Here is a 20,570-nt window from a genome sequence, read left to right on the forward strand (position 1 = left end):
TCTGCTTAGTGTATCTTCTGTTGAACAGTTTAGACCACTGATAAGCATTATTCAGTGGCATATGGTCTGAGTCTGACATGCTTTGAAAAAGAGTACAGAGTTCTGATAATGAGGATTCTGTGAAAATGGGAAAACCAGCACAGCAGATATGCTTTGAGAAGCTATGGGATTTTAGCATCTTGAAACCATATATCACACTCAAAGGGACAGAACTGGGCTGCACAGTCTGTTAGCTCATTCTTGTCCAATCTGGTCTCCTTTCTTTTGGAGCCAGCATTGTCATCAACTTGCTGAATTATATTCTGACTGGAATGTACTTTAGGCTCAGAGTAATGTATCTACTTAAATGGAATCCTATCTCTCTACAAAAGCTTTTTGAGTATAATAAATTTAAAATATAAAAAATTCTATTAAGTTAAAGTAAATGGTTCAACAACTTACATATGTGTCTCTTCTCCCACCCCTTAAACAGATCACTCGAAAGCATATAGATCTGTTTCTCTTTTATGTGCAATTTCAAATATTTTTTGTTTAACTATTAGGTGGTCTGATATATTTCAAAGGTTGTTTATTGGAAAAATACCAATGCATTACAGCAAATATTTATTAAACCAACCATACATCAGAATTGAAACTTCCTATTGTTTTCATTGTTGTAGTTAGTCATGTAGCACCCGTATTACCAACAATTAACCCTTTCAGTGCTATGGTATCCATTTTTATGTAGTAAATAATGTGCCATATGTCTAGGTGGAGTCGTACTACATATCCTTGGAGAAATTGAGATGATAACCCATACTTGTTGAGAATCTTACTTCATTGAATCAAAGTTGAGAAAGGTTACTATATTGATTTCAAAATCAATGAAACTTTTTAATTTAAAACATACTAAGTTGTATAAATAAACTAAGTGTGATGTTAACACTGCTGCATTGTATAAAGAATAATCTATGATAAGCTTTATAAATTGATAGCACAACAGGAGACAAATAGAAAGTACTAAAGAATTATCTATTAAAAGGTTCAGCTTTTACTACCTGAAAATTTCCCAATTTTTTTTGCTTGACTTAAAATAATTTGATCAAAATTAAACTCAGTTTAAAAACAGTAACAAGTACATATAATTCAATAAAATGTATTTTTTAATTCCTTTGGGCTACTTTAGTAGTATTTTATTTTACTAATTAGCATCTATAATTTTTTCTTATGTTGTTCAGAAAATTCAGATTCATCCTTAGAAACTGTGTAATAAATGAAGTTGTTTTTGTGATTGTCCTCTTGAGGATTTCAGGGATTGCCAGCTTGGATAGGCAAAGCTTTCTTTTTAATGCATTGATTTATGTGACTGAGAGGTGAGGAGAGTGAGAAATAGCTCCTCTTCCTCCAAATCTCCTGTCACAAGGTGTTTTAGTTTTTGAATGGCAAATGGCACATTACTTTTGAGGTATGATTGTCATGGGACATCCTGAATTACACAATTCATATGTACTTGCTTTGTTTATAAAACTGAAAAATCTAAAAGTAATTTTAAGTTTAAAAGCATCAGTGAATCAATATAAATTGGAAATACCTTATGCAGTGCAGCTGGCTCAGAAATAATTTATTAGACAATAAGAACTTTCTTATGCTAATTTCATTGAAGACAGTGTATGATGGAGGAGGGTCATCTTTCTATCTGTTGATTTCATTGGTTAAGCAATAAAGAAACTGCAGACGCAGGTTAAGATCATTCCTGGTAAGCCAGCTCGTGGGCTACACAGATTATAAGAAATGGGCTAGTCCAGGTGCGAGAGTTAGCCAAGAAAAGGCTAGATATAATGGGCCAAGCGGTGTTTAAAAGAAACAGTTTTCCGTGTAATTATTTCAGGGCATAAGCTAGAGCTAGCCATGCAGGCGGCAGGGGTGCCGGGGACACAGCCCCGCCGCTCCAATTATTACAACAGAGTGGCCTGCATGGCTAGCTTTAGCTTATGCCCCGACATAATTACACGGAAACTGTATTCTTTTAAACACTGCTTGGCCCCTTAGTTTCAGCCTCTTAGCCCATTTCTATTAATCTATGTAGCACCACGAGGTGCGCTTACCAGGGAGATTCTAGCCTACGTCTGTCTGGAGTGGGAGAATCATGGCGACTCCTTGACTCAGCTTCTTTCTCCCAGCATTCTGTTCTGTTTACTCCACCCACCTATGTTTTAACCTATGAGGGCCAAGCAGTTTCTTTATTGCTTAACCAATGAAATCAACAGATAGAAAGATGACCCTCCTCCATCAAGTGTACATATATATAGTAAATTTCAGAGAAGTTTACTTCTTATGTTCACAGATAAAGGCAAAAGCTGTTATGTATTAGAAAACAGAATGAACTTTTAATACACTACAACTAACAGTGAAAGTTTACAAATAACGTTTCTAATATGTGTGATATTCAAAGTATTGTCTACTTAATTTATCATTTTCTATAAATTAATTTTACTATTAAACATTACCTTCTTTTTATGTATTATTAGTACAAGACAGCTTGTTCCCACATTCTAAAATCTTATAAGATTTTTTTAATTATGAAAACAAAAGGAATATAAATGCAAGCAGTTATTCCTTGCATGGATAATAAGGACTTGTGTATTTTTTTCTAAAATGTAACAACTGCATAAAGTTCCTTTAATTGGAGATTTTGAGATGTTTACTTTATGCATACCCGGAAGAGGAAATGTATTCTAGTTGAGCATGATAGAAGTTGTCAGGAGGAAAAAAAATAAATGAGATCTGAAGACAGTATTATTTATTTGTATTTCTACTTCAAGCATATAAAATTGTCCGTGATCTTTTTTCAAGTTCTCCCTCCAGTATTGAGTACTAATGGCATGTGTTGATAAGGCTATAGAAATAACTAAAATGGAATAGCCTTTTAAGGGTGTGATGTTGAATGCTCATAAAGGGAAAAACTTCCTATGCTGTCCCTGAGGTTACTCTCTGCTTTAAGGACAAGCAGAAGACCACTAAGAAGAGGAGATTGGATTTTCTGTTTAGTTCTTTATAAGGAATAAATTTTATAAGCAAATAAAATTTTCTGCCATTGCCATCAAATTTATGTTGAATTCATTATATCCAGTGTACAGTGGAGATGAATAGAACATTTAAAGAATATATATTAAATGTGTTCCAAAAAACATGTAGATAGATGTATGAAATTTAACTGAAATAAGGGAAGCTTTAGACATAAACTCTATAAAAATAAAAAGCTAGAATATGTGAACATTTTTAATATATTAAAAAAACTTTAAATAAGAAATAAATTGTATAGTTTAACTTTGAAACAAGAAATCACATAGCCATCATTTCCAGTTAAATTGATAGAAGAAGAAACACTTTGGATTTTAACCATAATTTTAAAGCAAATAAAGGATATATAATTGTTTAGGTACAAATTAAAACTACAACAGGAGTTAAATAGTAGGCAAATGTATATTTTGTAGGTGCTTAAGAAAAATTCTAGGTAATAAAACATAAGTGAATACTTTGAAACATTTGGTCTGTCAAGTTATTTTAAATAATAAATAAAATGATGTTTGAAAAACTAGATAAGGATGTTTATGGGCAAAGAAAGGTTGTTACCCATCCGCATGTATACTGGTTATATTACACTGGTAAGCAAAAGAGAGATGTCACATCAATTAAAGTAAAATGGTAATTCACCCCCAAAGAAGCAACCAGGAGATATGAAAGGCTTTTAGCTACTGATCAAAGCAATAAGAAATAAACAAAGTAGTCTTTTTAGCGATTAAAATTTTTTCAGGCTCTGATATGATTATAGTTAGCAACTTTTCTGGCAGAAAAGTTTGGAATAGACCTCCTCCAAGCATCTTCAAACTGTTTTTATCCATTGGCAAATTTTCAGATAAGGCTAGTTACTTATTACATGACTTTAATGGAAGGATTTAAATACGTACATACGATTACTCTTATTATTATTTCTAATTTACAGATAAAGAAGCGGAGTCAGTCATGTGACTTAATGAGCCCTAAGTTTAGTATTAAACTTTGTTGTGGTAAATACTTTCTGTTAGAATTATATCAGATTCTTTTTGTTTTTGCATTTTCTCAAGTTTAGACTCAGATCTGAAAAGATAAGTGTCTTTTTATTATAATGATCCTGAACCTTTTTAGACAACCTTAAATCCTTTTAAATATTCTATAATCATTAAGAATAATTTCTATTTATCATCATGTATTTTTCTATTGTTTAATATTACTAAAATGGGTAGTATGAAAAATATGTTTTTACCAAGAAGGAATTCTTTTCTGTTTACCCAGCTTTAATGAAAGCAGTAAATGGATTATGTATTTATGGCCATATAATGTCATTAAAGGCAGAAAAAATGCAAAAACAAAAAACAAAAGGTATGTCAATCTAACATAATTGAAATGCATGAGTATTTTGAAGCTGATGCACCTACATCTTAGACTTGTCGTTGCATTGGCAGATGGAGAACATCATTGGGACAATACGAGATTCCAACCTGAAGCTGACTCTAGCTTTTGGGATAGGAATGCATCATGCTGGGCTACATGAAAGAGACCGAAAAACTGTAGAAGAACTGTTTGTGAACTGTAAAGTCCAGGTACCTTTTCCCTTGAACACATATTTAAAAGTGACATAGAAGTTTCATTTTATTTAGCTATAAAGCATTATGTTTATCTTTTAGGTTCTTATTGCTACAAGCACATTAGCATGGGGTGTAAACTTTCCAGCTCACTTAGTAATTATTAAAGGAACTGAATATTATGATGGAAAAACAAGACGTTATGTGGATTTTCCCATTACAGGTAATTTTTCTTAGTTCAAAGATATATTCAACTTGTCTTTCATCTTTAGCAATTTAGGTTTATATAAATTAAATTTTGAGAACTCATCTCATGTATATAATAATCACGTTAAGAAGTCTTTGTTTTTAGTATAAATGCTTCAGTAAATATTGAACTTTTTTATTTCTTGCCCAATTCATTAATAATCAAAACCATAGTTAGTGATTTCAAATTCATAAAAGTACTGGTTAATAACTATTAGAGACAATAAGTTTTGATTAAGAACTATAATTAATAGATTTCAAAAACTAAATAGTTTTTAGATAGAATCACTACACAGTTGGTGTGGATGTATGTATATATGCACGCTCACACACACACTACACAGTTTGTGTGGATGTATGTATATATGCATGCTCACAATGTGTGTGAACGCACATGTGGACGGGCACAGCACTGTGTGTGTACATGCAGGTGGAGGCCAGAGGTTGATACCAGTTTGTCTTGGGAACCCGTCTCTGTCTCCCATGTGCTAGGATACAGAGAAGCTACCATACCCTTCTGGCTTTGATATCAGTACTGAGTTTTCAACTCCTGTCCTCACACTTGTGCAGAAGTGCTTTATCCACTGAGCCATCTCCACAGACCCTACACTATCAATATTGTTAAATAGCATCTTAAATCATGTAACTTAAGAGAACTTCATTTCACAAATAGTGTAAACTGCCATTTTAAGAGTTTAGTCTTAATCACAATTGCTTATTTAATGTAAATTTTGAATATATCATATATATGTGATTATATTATGTATATAAACAGAGACATATGTATATGTTAAAGACTGTAATAGATGATCAGAGAAGCACACATTTTCTTAAAATATCCTATTAACTATTAGCCTTTGTTGTTAGAAGTGTGACCTGATCGGTAACTTTACTTTGTGCTCAATGTCACTGCAGGGTGTCTCTTATTTTCTCTTTCATAGATGTGCTGCAGATGATGGGAAGAGCTGGGAGACCTCAGTTCGATGACCAGGGCAAAGCTGTAATTCTTGTTCATGATATAAAAAAAGACTTTTATAAAAAATTTCTTTATGAACCTTTCCCAGTTGAATCAAGGTAAGTTTGGTCTTAAACTAATGGGTTTCATTTCATAATGAATTTGTGTTTTTCTAGTTATATTTCTTTTCAATTGAATATAAGTTTGTCATACAATATATTTTGATCATATTTTTTCTCAACCCCAGCTCTTCCCAGATTATATCTCCCTACTAACCCAACTTCATGTTCATGCAATCTCCCTTTCCTTCTCCTCTTCCCTATCTCCATCTGTCTCAAAAGAAACGAAAAAAGAACAAAAAAACAAAAATCCATAGATTAGAAAAACATCATAAATATTAAAAAAGGTAAAACAAAAAATATCAAAGTAAAGTAAAAAGCTCTAACAAAGAAGCTATTTGCAATTGATCTCTTGGGAAAGGGAAAATCAGTTTTTCCCAGTGGAGTAACACTGTATAAAATCCACACTTTGGGGTAGACCTTGTGCCTAGGAGTAGTTGGCCAACACAAAACAGACTTAATGGTTGCTTTTTCTTTCTTTTTTTTTCTCAAATTTTGTTTGGGTATTTTTTTGTCCTAGTTATGTCTTACTAAAAAACAATTAGTAATGCTCATAACATAACTTTACAATGTGAGACAACATACAAGCTGTTATTATTATTTTAAGGGAAACTTTGTTGTATGGCTGAACCATTGCTCTGGCCCAGGTGACCCAGGTTGAATTCTGAGCTCTGCCACTAAATTGCTTGACTTTGAGCAGTTCCTTTCACTTTTCACTGTGTATAAATGGGAGTGATAGCAATTTTAACTTGCTCATTTGTATTTGTAGGGATAAGATCAATAATTCTTGCAACCAATATCTGTTGTGAGGAAAGCATTCAGTACTACATTACTTTTCTGAAGAATTTGTATTTTCCTTGGTATTTTGCAATAGAGTCCACAATAAGGAGGCATGTAATTAACAGTTTATATTGCTGATCATGTAATACAAAAATTCTGTTCCCTCTACATGTAACTCCAGCTCTGCTGGAGTCCATATTCTCTTCTGGCCTCCGAGTGCACTACATTCACAATCACCAGCCCCCACTTAGACATACAACATTTGAAAATAATAATATATATTAAAATAAGAATAAACATTTATTAAAGACCTTAGCAGTCCCAAATGTTGGGCTGTATTTGTTTGCTTGTTTTGGCTTTTATATGTGTGTGATCTTCGCGACTGAACCTAGGGCCTGAGGCATGGTAGACCCTACCACTATATATATATCACTGCCCCCTTTTTTGCTTTTCATTTTGAGATAGGGTTTTATTAAGTTACCCAGTTGGACCTTGGACTTACTCAGTACCCCAGTCAGGCATTGAACTTGCAGGTTCCATGCCTCGGTCCCTCTTGTTAAGTATTTTCTTAAGACACCAAACCTCTCCACCGACATAAATAATCCCACTCAGACTGAACCAGACAAAATTAAAGTTGCTTATGTTTAATGGAGTGCTCCTGAGTGACCCTGGGAAAACATGGAGAGGCAAAGACCCCACAAAACCTGGAGACCACATGTTCATTCTCTGGGCGGAGGCAGTTTAAATAGCCTGTGGGAGTGGTCCCAACCTTCTCTGGGGAAGAGTTAATGATTTGGTGGGCTTTCTTGACCCTCCCTGTCTCCCTGTGGGGGGGGGATACCATTTGGTGGGCTTTCTCGGAGGTGGAGTTTGGACTGAGGCAGCTCCCAGGGGAGGGAGCTTATGCCAGGAGCTGGGGTGAAGCCCCCAGCCAAACAATCTGGACATTTTGTATAAAGGGGTGTTAGGGAACTGATGTGATGCTTTTGACCAAACATTCCAGACTTTTTCGATAAAGGTGTGCCAACGAGCTGAGATGAAGCCCCTTAACCAAAAGTTTAGACTCCTTGGATAAAGGGGCACCAGCTCAAGTCTGGCTGCTTCCTGCGGGCTTGGGGTGATGTGGGAAGGGGAGATCTGGGATTTGATGGGCTCACACTTAGCCAGAGGTGTGGCTGGAGTGGCTTCCTTGTTACTCTCATCCTGGAGATATCAGGCAGCTGTTTCTTGGAGGGACATGAGAAGGCAGGTGGCTAGGAGAAAAAAAAAATATATATATATATATATATATATATATATATATATAGAGAGAGAGAGAGAGAGAGAGAGAGAGAGAGTGAGTTATTATTGGCCCTATGAATGGGCTAGTCATGGGAAGAGTCATTGACTGCCAGAAAGAATGGTGAGGCTCAGATGTATAAGTGGGACACAATAGCAGATAAAACCAGATTTTAGTTGGTAGGTGTCCTTGATCCAGGAGAGTTGATACCAATGGTGAAGTCCCAGAAGCTGGTACACGTGTTGGTGTTGTCTGGAGAGCGCTTAGTAAATTTGTCTTAGCCCAGACAGCAGGAGTGATCTGTTAAATATGTTTGAAAATAGGTGGAGTTAAAGTAGGCTATGGAGACTGTTAGTTTTTACCAGACCTGATTTTTGATCCAGCAGCAGAACTTTTTCCCAGGAACCTGTAGGTGTCTGTAAGACAACTGGAACACATTTACATCTTGCTGCCATAGCAAAAGGCTATTGCTTTAGGTTAAAAGGAACTGGAAACTTGGAGCCTCTGAAGATACACCTGAAACCTGTTAGTCCTGGATTATGAAGTCTGTTAAAGAAGCACACCTGTCTGTATTTTAGCAGGAAACTTAACAAATGAAATAACGAGCTACCAGTACCTTAAGTTATCAAATGCCATTAGACAGATCTAAGAGGGATAAATGAGCAGAAATGAGACAGCTTTTTTAGCTATGCAGGCAATCCCAAGTCTCTCTTAGTCCTTGGAAAGCACCAACCTAGAAGCAGTGCTTGCCATTAGCTGCTCAGTACAAGACGCCCAAAGATTTTCCTGTGGGGGAAAGATTTAGTCTACCTGGCTTGGCGTCTCAGTGGGCCCTCCAAATGTTAAGTATTTTCTTAAAACGCCAAATCTCTTTGCCAACATAAATAATCCCAATCAGACCAAAATAAAGATGCCCATGTTTAATGGAGTGCTCCTGAGTGGCCCTGGGAAAACATGGAGACCTCATGTTCATTCTCTGGACGGGGGCAGTTTAAATAGCCTGTGGGAGTGGTCCCAACCTTCCCTGGGGAGGAGTTAACGATTTGGTGGGCTTTCTTGACCCCCCCTGTGGAGGGGACACCGTTTGGTGGGGTTTCTCGGAGATGGAGTTTGGACTGATGCAGCTCCCAGGGGAGGGAGCTTATGCCAGGAGCTGGGGTGAAACCTCCAGCTAAACACCCCTCCCCCTAGAAGCTTAGATCACTGAATTATACCACAAGGCTCTACTGTTTGCTTATTTGATTATGTTTTCCAAAGATGAAGAAATTTTATATGTTTATATCTAAATACCAGGATTAGAAAAACATCATAAATATTAAAAAGATAAAATATTATGAACAACTTTATAAAAATAAATTTTACACCTTAGCTCAAAGAATAAAATTTATTTTAAAAATTACTAAAACTGGCACAATAAAAAAGAGAATATAAGTCATCAGTACCAGATATGTCAAAGCAGTTGAATTCAGAATGCAGAACTTTTTTCAAAATGAAATCATATGATGCAGATACTTTACTGTTGAATTCTTTGTACTATAGAAGGAATAATGCCAGCCATTAATGAGCTTTCTCCTAGTGATAGAAAAGGTAGGAATTGCAGGGTGTGGTGGTGCATACTTTTCATCCTAGCACTTAGGAAACAGATTTGAGAAAAATCTATGTCTACATAGCGTATTCCAGATTATCCATGACTAGACTACATAGTAAGAGCGGAGAGAGAGAGGGGGGGGGAGAAACATTAGGAATAAATTTCTAGTTTGTTTTATGGAGTCAGAATAACTTAGATGCTAAAATTCATTAAGAAATCATCTTAAGAACTTCATAGACCTGTGTATCTTTTGAATGAATACAGAAATCCAAAACGAAACATCACTATATATATATATATATATATATCATTATATAGATATATAGATACATATATATGTATACATACACAAATACACTTTACCCTGTAAATACAAAAACTGTTTCTGAAAATAAGTGAATCTTATTCGCCACAAAAACAAATGATAAATGTCATATGACCATCTCATATGTATTTTTAAAGAATTTGATTTAACATACCCATTTATCACAAAACTAATTTACTCTGAGCATTGTATAGTAAAAAGGTTATTTTTTTCTTGTGCTATGACCATTACTAATATTTTTTTTTTTTTTTTTTTTTTTTTTTTTTTTTTATTTTATTTTTCGAGACAGGGTTTCTCCGTAGCTTTTGGTTCCTGTCCTGGAACTAGCTCTTGTAGACCAGGCTGGCCTCGAACTCACAGAGATCCGCCTGCCTCTGCCTCCCGAGTGCTGGGATTAAAGGCGTGCGCCACCACCGCCCGGCCCATTACTAATATTTTATGTCATAAAATATTCCATAGCTAATTCAGTTCTCTATTGCACATTTAGCAATCCAATTTTCTCTTCTAAAGGATTTTTTTTAATATGTATGAATGTTTTGCTTGCATGTATGTAAGGGCACCAACATGCCTACCATACTAAAGGAGGCCAGAAGAGGGCATCAGATCCCCTAGAACTGGAGTTGCAGTATGGGTACCAGTAACTGAGCTCTGGTCCTCTGCACTACTCATAACAGCTGTGCCGTCTCTCTAGCCCCACAGTTTCCTCCTCTTGTGTATACTGTGACAGTGAAGCATTTTGCCTTTCTAATCTTACATACAGATGTTTCTCTATCAGACTGTGATGAAAAAAGGGAATTGCTAGATTATAGTCAGCCCTCCAGTGGAGATTGCCGGTACTCTTCATGCAGACTGTAACCACTTTCACTCTGCCACAATAAATTGAGCTTGTCATAGAGAATATTTTTTACATTCAGTTTTTCTGATCTATTCATGTCCTTTACAAAAGTTAATTTGAATACTTGCATATGATTCTCTTTGTAATTATTTAGCCCTTTTTGGACATTGCTTGTTTTTTATATTATACATAAGAAACTAAAATTAGCATGTTCTTTCCCAATCTTTCAACACATCTGATCACCTTTTTATATTCTACGAAACTTTCCTATTCTTTCAAGCACTTAGTGTTCACTGGGTGAATAGAGGAAATGTCTTTGCCTCCGCCTATCATCTCTGTCTCACAAGTTCCCTTTAGTCTTTACTCCAGCACTTCTTATGTTCTTCATTTCATTCAACAAGCCTCCTCTCTTGAGTCACATCTTCTTTCTCTGTAAGTTTCTAGCTTCCTTCCTGCCAGCCTATGTTTTATTTTTCCATATAACCATTATTTTCTGAAAAAAATGACAGCAAGGTTACTATTTGTTGAGTATTTACCAGATGGCAGGTAGTAGTAATTGCTTTCAGCTGGTTGTTACTACTTAAGGTATTCTGGGGAAAGTCTATATTACTATAGTACTTGCACTCTGTTCATATTCATGTACATTTTATCAAGAAAGAAAGAATAAGCATATATGTGCTAGTTAATAATGTGTTCTTAAGTTCATGGTGCTAAGTTATGAATCTGTAGAATTTGTAACAACTTTTAACAGTTATCACCAAATAATCTGAAATAAATTATTTATAAATTATACAAAGTTGTTATACATAAATTACATAAAACCACTTTTTGATAGCTTAGAACATAAAAATCTGAATCTTTACGTTTATTGTTCATTGTATTTCTTGTCTCTTACTCAATATATAGCTTATTAGGAGTGCTTTCTGACCACTTAAATGCAGAGATTGCTGGAGGTACAATAACATCTAAGCAAGATGCAATGGATTATATCACATGGACTTACTTTTTCCGGCGTCTTATGATGAACCCTAGGTAAGTGTGAGGCTCTGTGAATGGGCAGTTGCACATTGTATGTACAGAAAGTACAGGCATTTAAAAGAAACTCCAAGTCTGAGTGTTTGTCAACTCTTAGCACATTCTGTAGATGCAAGTTTACAAGAAAATCATATAATGTCCCATATGTACATAAGAGTATGGTTGATTGTATACATTTGCTATTTGAATTGCTGTAGGATAATTTTCCTATGTAGTTGGAAGACAAGCACTGAAAGTCATTAAGGCATCTTCGTTACTGTGTGGTAGTAACTAACAGAGATACAGTTGGAGTTCAAAGAAAGGTTAAGAGTGGTGAAGTTGTATGAGAGAAATTATGGGGTATTTCTTAGTGTTAATAAGAATTCTACAAGATAAGATTGTGCTGTAATTGATCCTATTTTTCTCTTTCTAGTTTATTAGATCTTGATTTAGCAGGCACTTATCAGATGTTATGTCAAACTCTGAAAAGCGTGTTTGTGTTTACCATCCTTTGTCTCCAGTGACTCCCATTTCTTATAGGAAAGGCATGAGTAAACACTGAATTTGATAAATTCTCTAAGAGAACTGAATTTAAACCTGTGATGGTAATAGCTTGTCAGATAATGTGATACTTCAGATATTCAGAACTAGAAAATGTGTAAAGCATCCAGGCAGGAAAATAAACGCAAAGGGTCCTGGGGATTGGAAGAGTCATTAGTGTTTACGGATTAGGAAAGTTTGCTGTGCTCAGAGAGTAGAGGGTATGGGGGGTAAAGCTTGTCCCGAGCAGAAAGTAGATGAATACATTGCAGGGAAAGGGTCTGTGTCTACACAGCATGCTGAAGAGCACCCATCTGATCCTTTCTGAGGGTATGGGAATGAGCCACTGCGAGTACTTATACATGAATTAACATCATCAGAATAGGTTTTGCGGTGTTTCGATTCCTAAGCACTTTAGTAGAAGATAGTTACAGCAAAAAGGCCAACTAGAGAGGCATTTACTACCAGGTAGTAGTGGTGCCCACCCTTAGTCCTGGTACTCAGAGTCAGAGGCAGGCAGATCTCTGTGAGTTTGAGGCCAGCCTGGTCTAAGGAGTTTGTTCCAGCACAGGCAGGGCTACACAGAGAAACTCTGTCTTGAAAAACCAAAAGGAAAGAGAGAGGGAGGGAGAAGAAAGGGAGTGGGAGGGAAAGAGAGAGAGGGGAGGACTTTTGAGAACTATAATAGATACAGAGGAAATGGAGTGGAGCAAGGGTCAAATATGAGATATTCCTGTTGAAATTATAAGCCATTATGAAGTCTTTAACAGAGGAAACATGGAAAATGGCATCAGAAAATCTTACTGTTGGTAGCTTAAAAAAAAAATATTTTAGCTAGCATTTCTCCTTTTATACATAGCTGTTTTAAATTGCTGTGTCTTTACTTAGTGTCCCTTAACTGTTAAGGCGTTTGGGACAAGCAAGTTCATTAGCAGGTTGCAGATTGCTTCCCTTTATGTGTGTTCTAAAAAATCAGACTAAAGGCTCTAAGGGTTCATTTGAAAAGAATTTAAGAAAGTCTTTCAAAAACGTTACTAAGAAATGCCATTTACTCCAAACCTATCTTTCCTGTGTCGATATCTTATATAACCACTGTAAAATTTCCAAAATCAGAAAATAACATTTATATAAACCTAGTAGCTAACATGCAGCCTTTATTTAGATTTCACCTATTGTCTGGCTAATCCCCCTTTCTATTATAATTCAACCTAGTATTCTACATTACAGTTGGCTGACTTGTCCACCCTGGGTCATTTTTGTCTTTCTGTATCTGAAAATGCTGACTCCTGATGAATGCTAACTAGTTATTTTGACACGATTTTTTTATTTGGATTAAGCACAAGTTTCCTCATTATGCCTTTTTTACAGGACCACTGAAGCAACACTATTCTCATCACACGGTTTATCAGTTTTATCTGGTTTTTTATTGACTCTTCATTTTTTGTTGTCACTTCAAAATAAATCATCTTTTTTATTGATTTTTATTGAGCTCTACATTTTTCTCTGCTCTCCTCCCTGCCTCTCTGCTCCCCCCTTCAACCCTCCCCCAAGGTCCCCATCTCCGAATTTACTCAGGAGATCTTGTCCTTTTCTACTTACCATGTAGGTTAGATCTATGTAAGTCACTCTTAGTGTCCTCATTGTTGTCTAGGTTCTCTGGGATTGTGATTTGTAGGCTGGTTTTTTTTTTTTTGTTCTATGTTTAAAAATTACCTATGAGTGAGTACATGTGATAATTGTCTTTCTGTGTCTGGATTACCTCACTCAAAATAATGTTTTCTAGCTCCATCCATTTTCCTGCAAAATTCAAGATGTTGTTATTGTTTTCTGCTGTGTAAATGTACCACATTTTCCTTACCCATTCTTCGGTCGAGGGGCATTTAGGTTGTTTCCAGGTTCTGGCTATGACAAACAAAACTGCTATGAACATAGTTGAGCACATATCCTTGTGGTACGATTGAGCATCCTTTGGATATATACCCAAAAGTGGTATTACTGGGTCTTGAGGAAGGTTGTATCTTAATTTTCTGAGAAATCGCCACACTGACATCCAAAGGGGCTGTACTAGCTTGTGTTCCCAACAGCAATGCATAAGTGTTCCCTTTTCCCCACAATCTCTCCAGCATAACTTGTCGTTAATGTTTTTAATCTTGGCCATTCTTACAGGTGTAAGATGGAATCTCAGAATTGTTTTAATTTGCATTTATCTGATGACTAAGGATGCAGAACATTTCCTTTAGTGTCTTTCAGCCATTTTAGATTCCTCTGTTGAGAGTTCTCTGTTTAGGTCTGTACTCCATTTTTTTATTGGATTATGTGTTCTTTTGGTGACCAATTTCTTGAGTTCTTTGTATATTTTGAAGATCAGACCTCTTTGTGATATGGGGTTAATGAAGATCTTTTCCCATTCTGTAGGCTATCGTTTTGTTTGTTGACCATGTCCTTTGCTTTACAGAAACTTTTCAGTTTCAGGAGGTCCCATTTATTAATTGTTTCTCTCAGTGTCTGTACTACTGGGGTTGTATTTAGGAAGTGGTCTCCTATGCCAATGCGTTCAAGTGTACTTTGCACTGTCTCTTCTATAAGGTTCAATGTGGCTGGCTTTATGTTGAGGTATTTGATCCATTTGGACTTGAGTTTTGTGCATTATGATAAATATGGGTCTATTTTCATTCTTCTACATGTTGATATCCAGTTATGCCAGCACTATTTGTTAAATATGCTTTCTGTTTTCCATTTGATAGTTTTAGCTTCTTTGTCAAAAATCAGGTGTTCAAAGGATCGTGGATTAATCCAGGTCTTCTGTTCAGTTCCATTGGTCCTCCTGTCTGTTCTTATACCAGTACCAGGCTGTTTTCAATACTGTAGCTCTGTAGTAGAGTTTGAAGTTCATTTTTTTGTTTTTACTTCAAAAGAAATCATCTTTCTTTCCCTAGTTTCAGTTACTCTCCACCTGCTTCTGGTCTAATTTAGTCCCATTTCTACTCTGTCAAACAGTATTGATCAAAAATAAGATTAATTACATAGAACATGTAAATTAGATATAGTTTGGTTTTCTTTAAAGATAATGAGTAAGAAATTTCCCAGATATTTGGTTTGGATGGATATAACTTCACTTTCATTTTTATAGCAAGGAAATCTCCATACAATCATAATAAACAGTGGTAATTAGACTTACCACTAGAAGTGCTGCACAGTGATGGAATTTTAAAAGGAAATTTTCCTAGATCTCTGATCAAAGGCATTTTGTTGGCTGGTGACTTGTGTGTCTCCTTTTCAGTTGTAGGCATCACCCGTGTAAATCAACATGTTACAGAATTCACATTGCCTCACAAGTTTTGTCTGATGGCCAATATTCCAATCACATTGATAAATGCTACTTTAGCTGATTTTTAGGATACGAAGTATCTACTCTTGACTCTATAATGTGTGTGCTTATTTCTTTGGTAGCTACCTAAGTAAATGTTCCAGGCAACTCTGGTTTAGAATAAAACTGACATTCTGCAGTGCAAATCTACATCAATTAATCAGCCCAGATTACAGAAATGATTGTTTTTCTAAAAATAGCTCTCTGGGTAAAGTGTTTGCTAGACAAACATGACAGCCCAAGTTCTAGCTACAATTAACTATCTGAAGATGTATTAGTAAGCAAAAGTTTTTGCTATGCTTTGGTAAATAAACCATGTGACACTGTATGGGCTAAGACTTTGGCTTTCATTTTGGGTAAAATGGGTACCATTGCTGTGTTTCAGCACAGGACATGGACAGCATCTTTTTGTGTCATAGTCAGGTCAATTATAATAATAAATCTTGTCAGTGATTCATATTTCCCTGTTTAAGATAGAAATTCTCAGATCCATTTATTTTTATTGAGTGAGTAAGTTAAGGCAGGGTCTCACTATTTAGCTATGATGCCATCCTGGAACTCACTATGCAAATAAAGCTGATCTCAAACTCACAGAGATCCCCCTTGACTCTGGCTCCTCAGTGCTGAGGCTAATGTGTGCGCCACCATACACAGTTCAGATCCATTTTGTAAATCAAAGCAAACATTTATTGTAAGGTACATACAAAATTAAAATAGCAGTTTTCAAATATATGAAATTTACTATTAAGTTTGGAAAGATGTACAAGAGAATAATAGACAGAAGTGGTGGAGTACTCCTGTCATCCCATCACTCAGGAGGCTGAGCCAGGAGTTTTGACATAAGCTTGGGACCATGTTGGCTTATATAGTAAGACTGTCTCAAAACAATATGAAGAGAGCAAGTACAAGACTAGAATAGATGCAGAATTAACAACATGCAAACCAAAACAGAAGGCAAAATAAGAATTAGGAGAAGAGTGCTTTCTCTTTTTTAATTGTTTTTATTGCACTATACATTTTCTTCACTCCCCTCCCTTCCTCCCCTCCCCTTCATGTGTACTCACTCGTAAGTAGCCTTTAGACATAAAGCAAAGAAAAACCAGTCTACAGTCCACAACCCCAGAGAACCTAGACAACAAAGAGGACCCTAGGAGAGACATAGCTGGATTATTTGATGATTTTGTTTTCAGTTTTATGGGGAATTTCACACTATTTGCTGTAATGATTGTACTAATTTATATTCCCACAAACAGTGTCCAAGCTATCCCTTTACTTCCCATCTTCATATTGGCTTTGACTATATTTTCTTTATTATTGTCCCTTTTAAAATCATCTATCTTCAGTGCTTGCACAAACACATAGGAATTGAGAAAACAGGCAAATTTCTTTTAAAAATCTATAGTTTTCTCATATTAATAGCTGTATTGTGTGTAACATTAGTATTTTTTCTTAGTGCCTCCTTTCATCCAGTGGCATAAATTGAGATTTGAATTATCTTGGGTGGAAGGAATGTTCATATGCAAGCTTGTTTCTGTACATCACACACACACACACACACACACACACACACACACACACACGTATGTGTCTAGATTTATTTACTCATAGAAAAGAAATACTGTTTCCAAATGACAATCCATTATGAATAAATAAGAATGACCTGATTGTTCTAGCCCCCTCAGTTAATCATACCAACACTATAAAGTTAACACTACACCACACCAGCCACTCTTCCTGACTTGCTAGCTATGTAAGGATATATGCATATATAATACACATTCAATTGCACATGAGTATAGACAAGGCTTGTATGCTAATATATATATATATATATATATATGTACACATGCATATACTCCCTTGTTCAAATGTGTATAAACACATATATTGTTTTCATAAAATAGAAGCTATCCCAAATTGACTTTGTGATTCAATTTCCATTGTCAGTTTCACTCTGCTTTTAAATATATCTAGGCAAAAATGAGGTCTTGTCAGCTGTCCCTGAGCGCTCTTCCATTATTTCTGTCATGATTACTGCTGCATAATCTGAACATAAAAAAACATGGTGCTGTAACAAATGACTTCCCAGCACTGACAGTTACAGCAGTGGCATTTCAGTACTGACGACAGTTTTCTCAGCAAGCTGTCTGGCCAGGTTTACATAAAGCAAAAAGGAAATGGTTGCCACTGTTCACATTAAATGCAAACTGTTTGCTGTAACTTTGTCTCAGTTTCAGTTTACTATAAAACCTCTTTCATTCCGAGATGGTGAGATTTAATCTGGTTTCAAGTTGGAAAAATATATTCTGTGGGTTCCTGTGTGTAATTCTTCCTTCTACCTTAATAGGGACTTTAAAGGCTAATATTTTTTAAAGTTGTGTGGGGTTTTGATTGCTTAAATTTTATAGACTTTAAATTTTTATTTCAGGGCGAGGCTTGTTATGACTGTTTCCCAATGGACTGCTAATAGAAGTTCGCTTGTCTAGCCCATGTGCTAGATGCTGTCAGTATCAAACTGCCTTTGACTTTCACACTTCTCGAGGGACTAGTAATTGTTGTTTTCAAACAGCCTGTAATTGCGATCCCGCTGGCTTTCTCAGCACACTTCTGGCTATTAGAACCATTAAACAACTCAGCACCTGTTAACGGCATTGTAAATATTCAGCCCTGCTTGTGTGCAGGTTAAGTCCAATACAGAGAAACCTTACAGAGCGCAGTCGCATAAATTAGAGTTTCTGACAAGTCAATTATTGTGAAACTGCGTTTCTCTGGGAAAGAAATGAAATAGCATGCTGACAAAAGGGAGGCTTTCTGTTTGTAGCGGAGGAAGATAATGACTTGATGATTCGACACAGTGAGCCTGAAACTGCACTCTGCCCGTTAGCTGTAATTAAACAGTTGTGTAAGAATCGCTGTTTAAATAACCAGTAAATTATAAATCTTGTACAACATGAAAACAGACCTTTTTAGTTGGCTGCCACATGCTTTTTCAAGGGAGTAAAGTGATTATTGAAAATAATGATATGTCCTTTTACTTAGATTAGAAACTGGGCGGTAACAGCTCACTGATTAAAAAGAAAAAAAAAGAATATGTTGTGTACCCAATCAGACCTCTCAAAATGTTATGATTCCTAAAAACATAATTGTTACATTTATATTATTTTATAATATATCATAATGATGAATCTAATTATGATAGAACATATACTCTAGACTATTTTAATGTTTTAAGTGATCTTGCCTTCAGACTGAATATTAAACCACAAAATGTGCTTCAGAAAAGTCAGTGAAGTTTCGTTCCTCACACTGAAATTGTGTTCTTCCAGTTGTGACAGTGAGAACTTAATCACATTCAGAAAAAATTTAGGAATGTTTATCAGTAACAACTTTAAATATTTCCTTTTAGAATAAGTTGATTGGCTGGATTGTGAATAATTCTTTGTGAGATAATTGCATTCTCAGAGACAGCATTGTTTGATCCAAGTGTTTTCTCTTACCTATTGAGTTTAAATGATTACAAAGGGTTTCCTCCAACTGCGTTATTTGGAGGAAATTAATCTTTAAAAGCATTTAGAGGCAAAATTCACCACCAAAACAGAATTATAGTGAATAAAGTAAAATTAAATATAGTGGATGAAGCAAAATCTATGTGGAGAACATCTATGTTAAGGAGATTTAGAGTTTATGGCCGTAAATAGTTTTACATCTAACACTTATTTTATTATAAAATGGCAAGTTGGCATTCCACTTAAATATTTAAGATAATGATTATTAGTAGAAACAGTATCCATGGGCTTTTTTATTAATAACCTAATAAATTTATAGATAAAAGTGGAATGTTAATTTTTGTTTCGTGATAATATTGTTTTCTATAAATTTAGTTGCATTGAGGATATTTTCTTAGTTTAAGAAATTACTACACATGCATTTTCTTGCATGCATTATTTTTAATTTAGGATAACTTTATTAAACTGAATTGGTGCAGACAGTTGTTGATCATATGGAAATGTAAAGGCTTAGCAAGTCCAAAGAATGTCAAATACAGAGAGTCCTTACATAGCAGAAAATTTGAGATACCATATTTTGGGGATTTAAATTAGAGAGGAAACAGACTTTAATAAGTTAGAAATTTGTGTACTTGTAATACTTCAAATATCCAGAATTGTTAATATTTTATCCTTTATGTGTGTGGTGTTTTGCCTGCATTTATGCTTGTGAACCATGTGTTTGCATGGTATAGGTGGAGGCCAAAAGGGTGCACAGGATCTTCTGAAACTGGAGTTAAAGACAGTGTGCACCACCACCCTTTGGGTGCTGGGTATTAAACCAGGGTCCAGAATTGTTGTTTGCAGTTTAAAGCAGAAAGAGTGATCCTAACTAACTCATTAGTCATTTCCCAAGGGAAAGGAAATAGTCCCTCACTTTTTCTAATGCTTCTTTTTCATTTCCACATAGGCCTGGAATGTGAATATGAGCATTTTGTTTAGATTAATGATACAGAGGTTCAGCACTAATTCTATACCTTCATTTCCACATAGGCCTGGAATGTGAATATGAGCATTTTGTTTAGATTAATGATACAGAGGTTCAGCACTTATTCTATACCTTCAATGAAAATGCAACATTGAAAAGAGGCTGTCTGTTTGAACAACAGTAGTCTTTCCATGAACAAAAAGTAACTATAGCTTGCTTCATGAAAGGTTATTTTGCTAAATAAAATCTAATCCTTTACTGGTTGTTCCTCAGTGAAGACTTGGATGAATGTACACATTTCAAATTCTAGTGTCTTGTGAGTTTTACTGGAGACACGTTGTGGTGCCCTACATCATTTGCACTATCTTCTTTCTATTTTAATTTTATCCTGACATGATTTTAATTCCTCATTTAAATATTTTTAAATAAGTTTTAACTTCCAGTGAAG

The 20,570-nt window shown here is 35.4% G+C and overlaps 1 protein-coding gene across 4 annotated transcripts in view; it reads left to right on the forward strand.

Annotated features, from left to right (window-relative positions):
- Ascc3 (activating signal cointegrator 1 complex subunit 3) overlaps positions 1 to 20,570 on the forward strand; it is a 302,434-nt gene that overhangs the window by 200,356 nt on the left and 81,508 nt on the right. For all 4 annotated transcript variants that reach the window (XM_041653682.1, XM_041653681.1, XM_041653683.1 and 1 more), the window contains 4 exons: positions 4,482 to 4,619; positions 4,704 to 4,824; positions 5,789 to 5,921; positions 11,635 to 11,760. In XM_041653682.1, the coding sequence (XP_041509616.1) occupies positions 4,482 to 4,619; positions 4,704 to 4,824; positions 5,789 to 5,921; positions 11,635 to 11,760 (518 nt within the window). The remainder of the gene's footprint in view (positions 1 to 4,481; positions 4,620 to 4,703; positions 4,825 to 5,788; positions 5,922 to 11,634; positions 11,761 to 20,570) is intronic.

This window comes from Microtus oregoni, unplaced genomic scaffold, assembly GCF_018167655.1.
Source record: "Microtus oregoni isolate MIOR12 unplaced genomic scaffold, Mior012 000006F_ref0000085, whole genome shotgun sequence".
NCBI lineage: Eukaryota > Metazoa > Chordata > Mammalia > Rodentia > Cricetidae > Microtus > Microtus oregoni.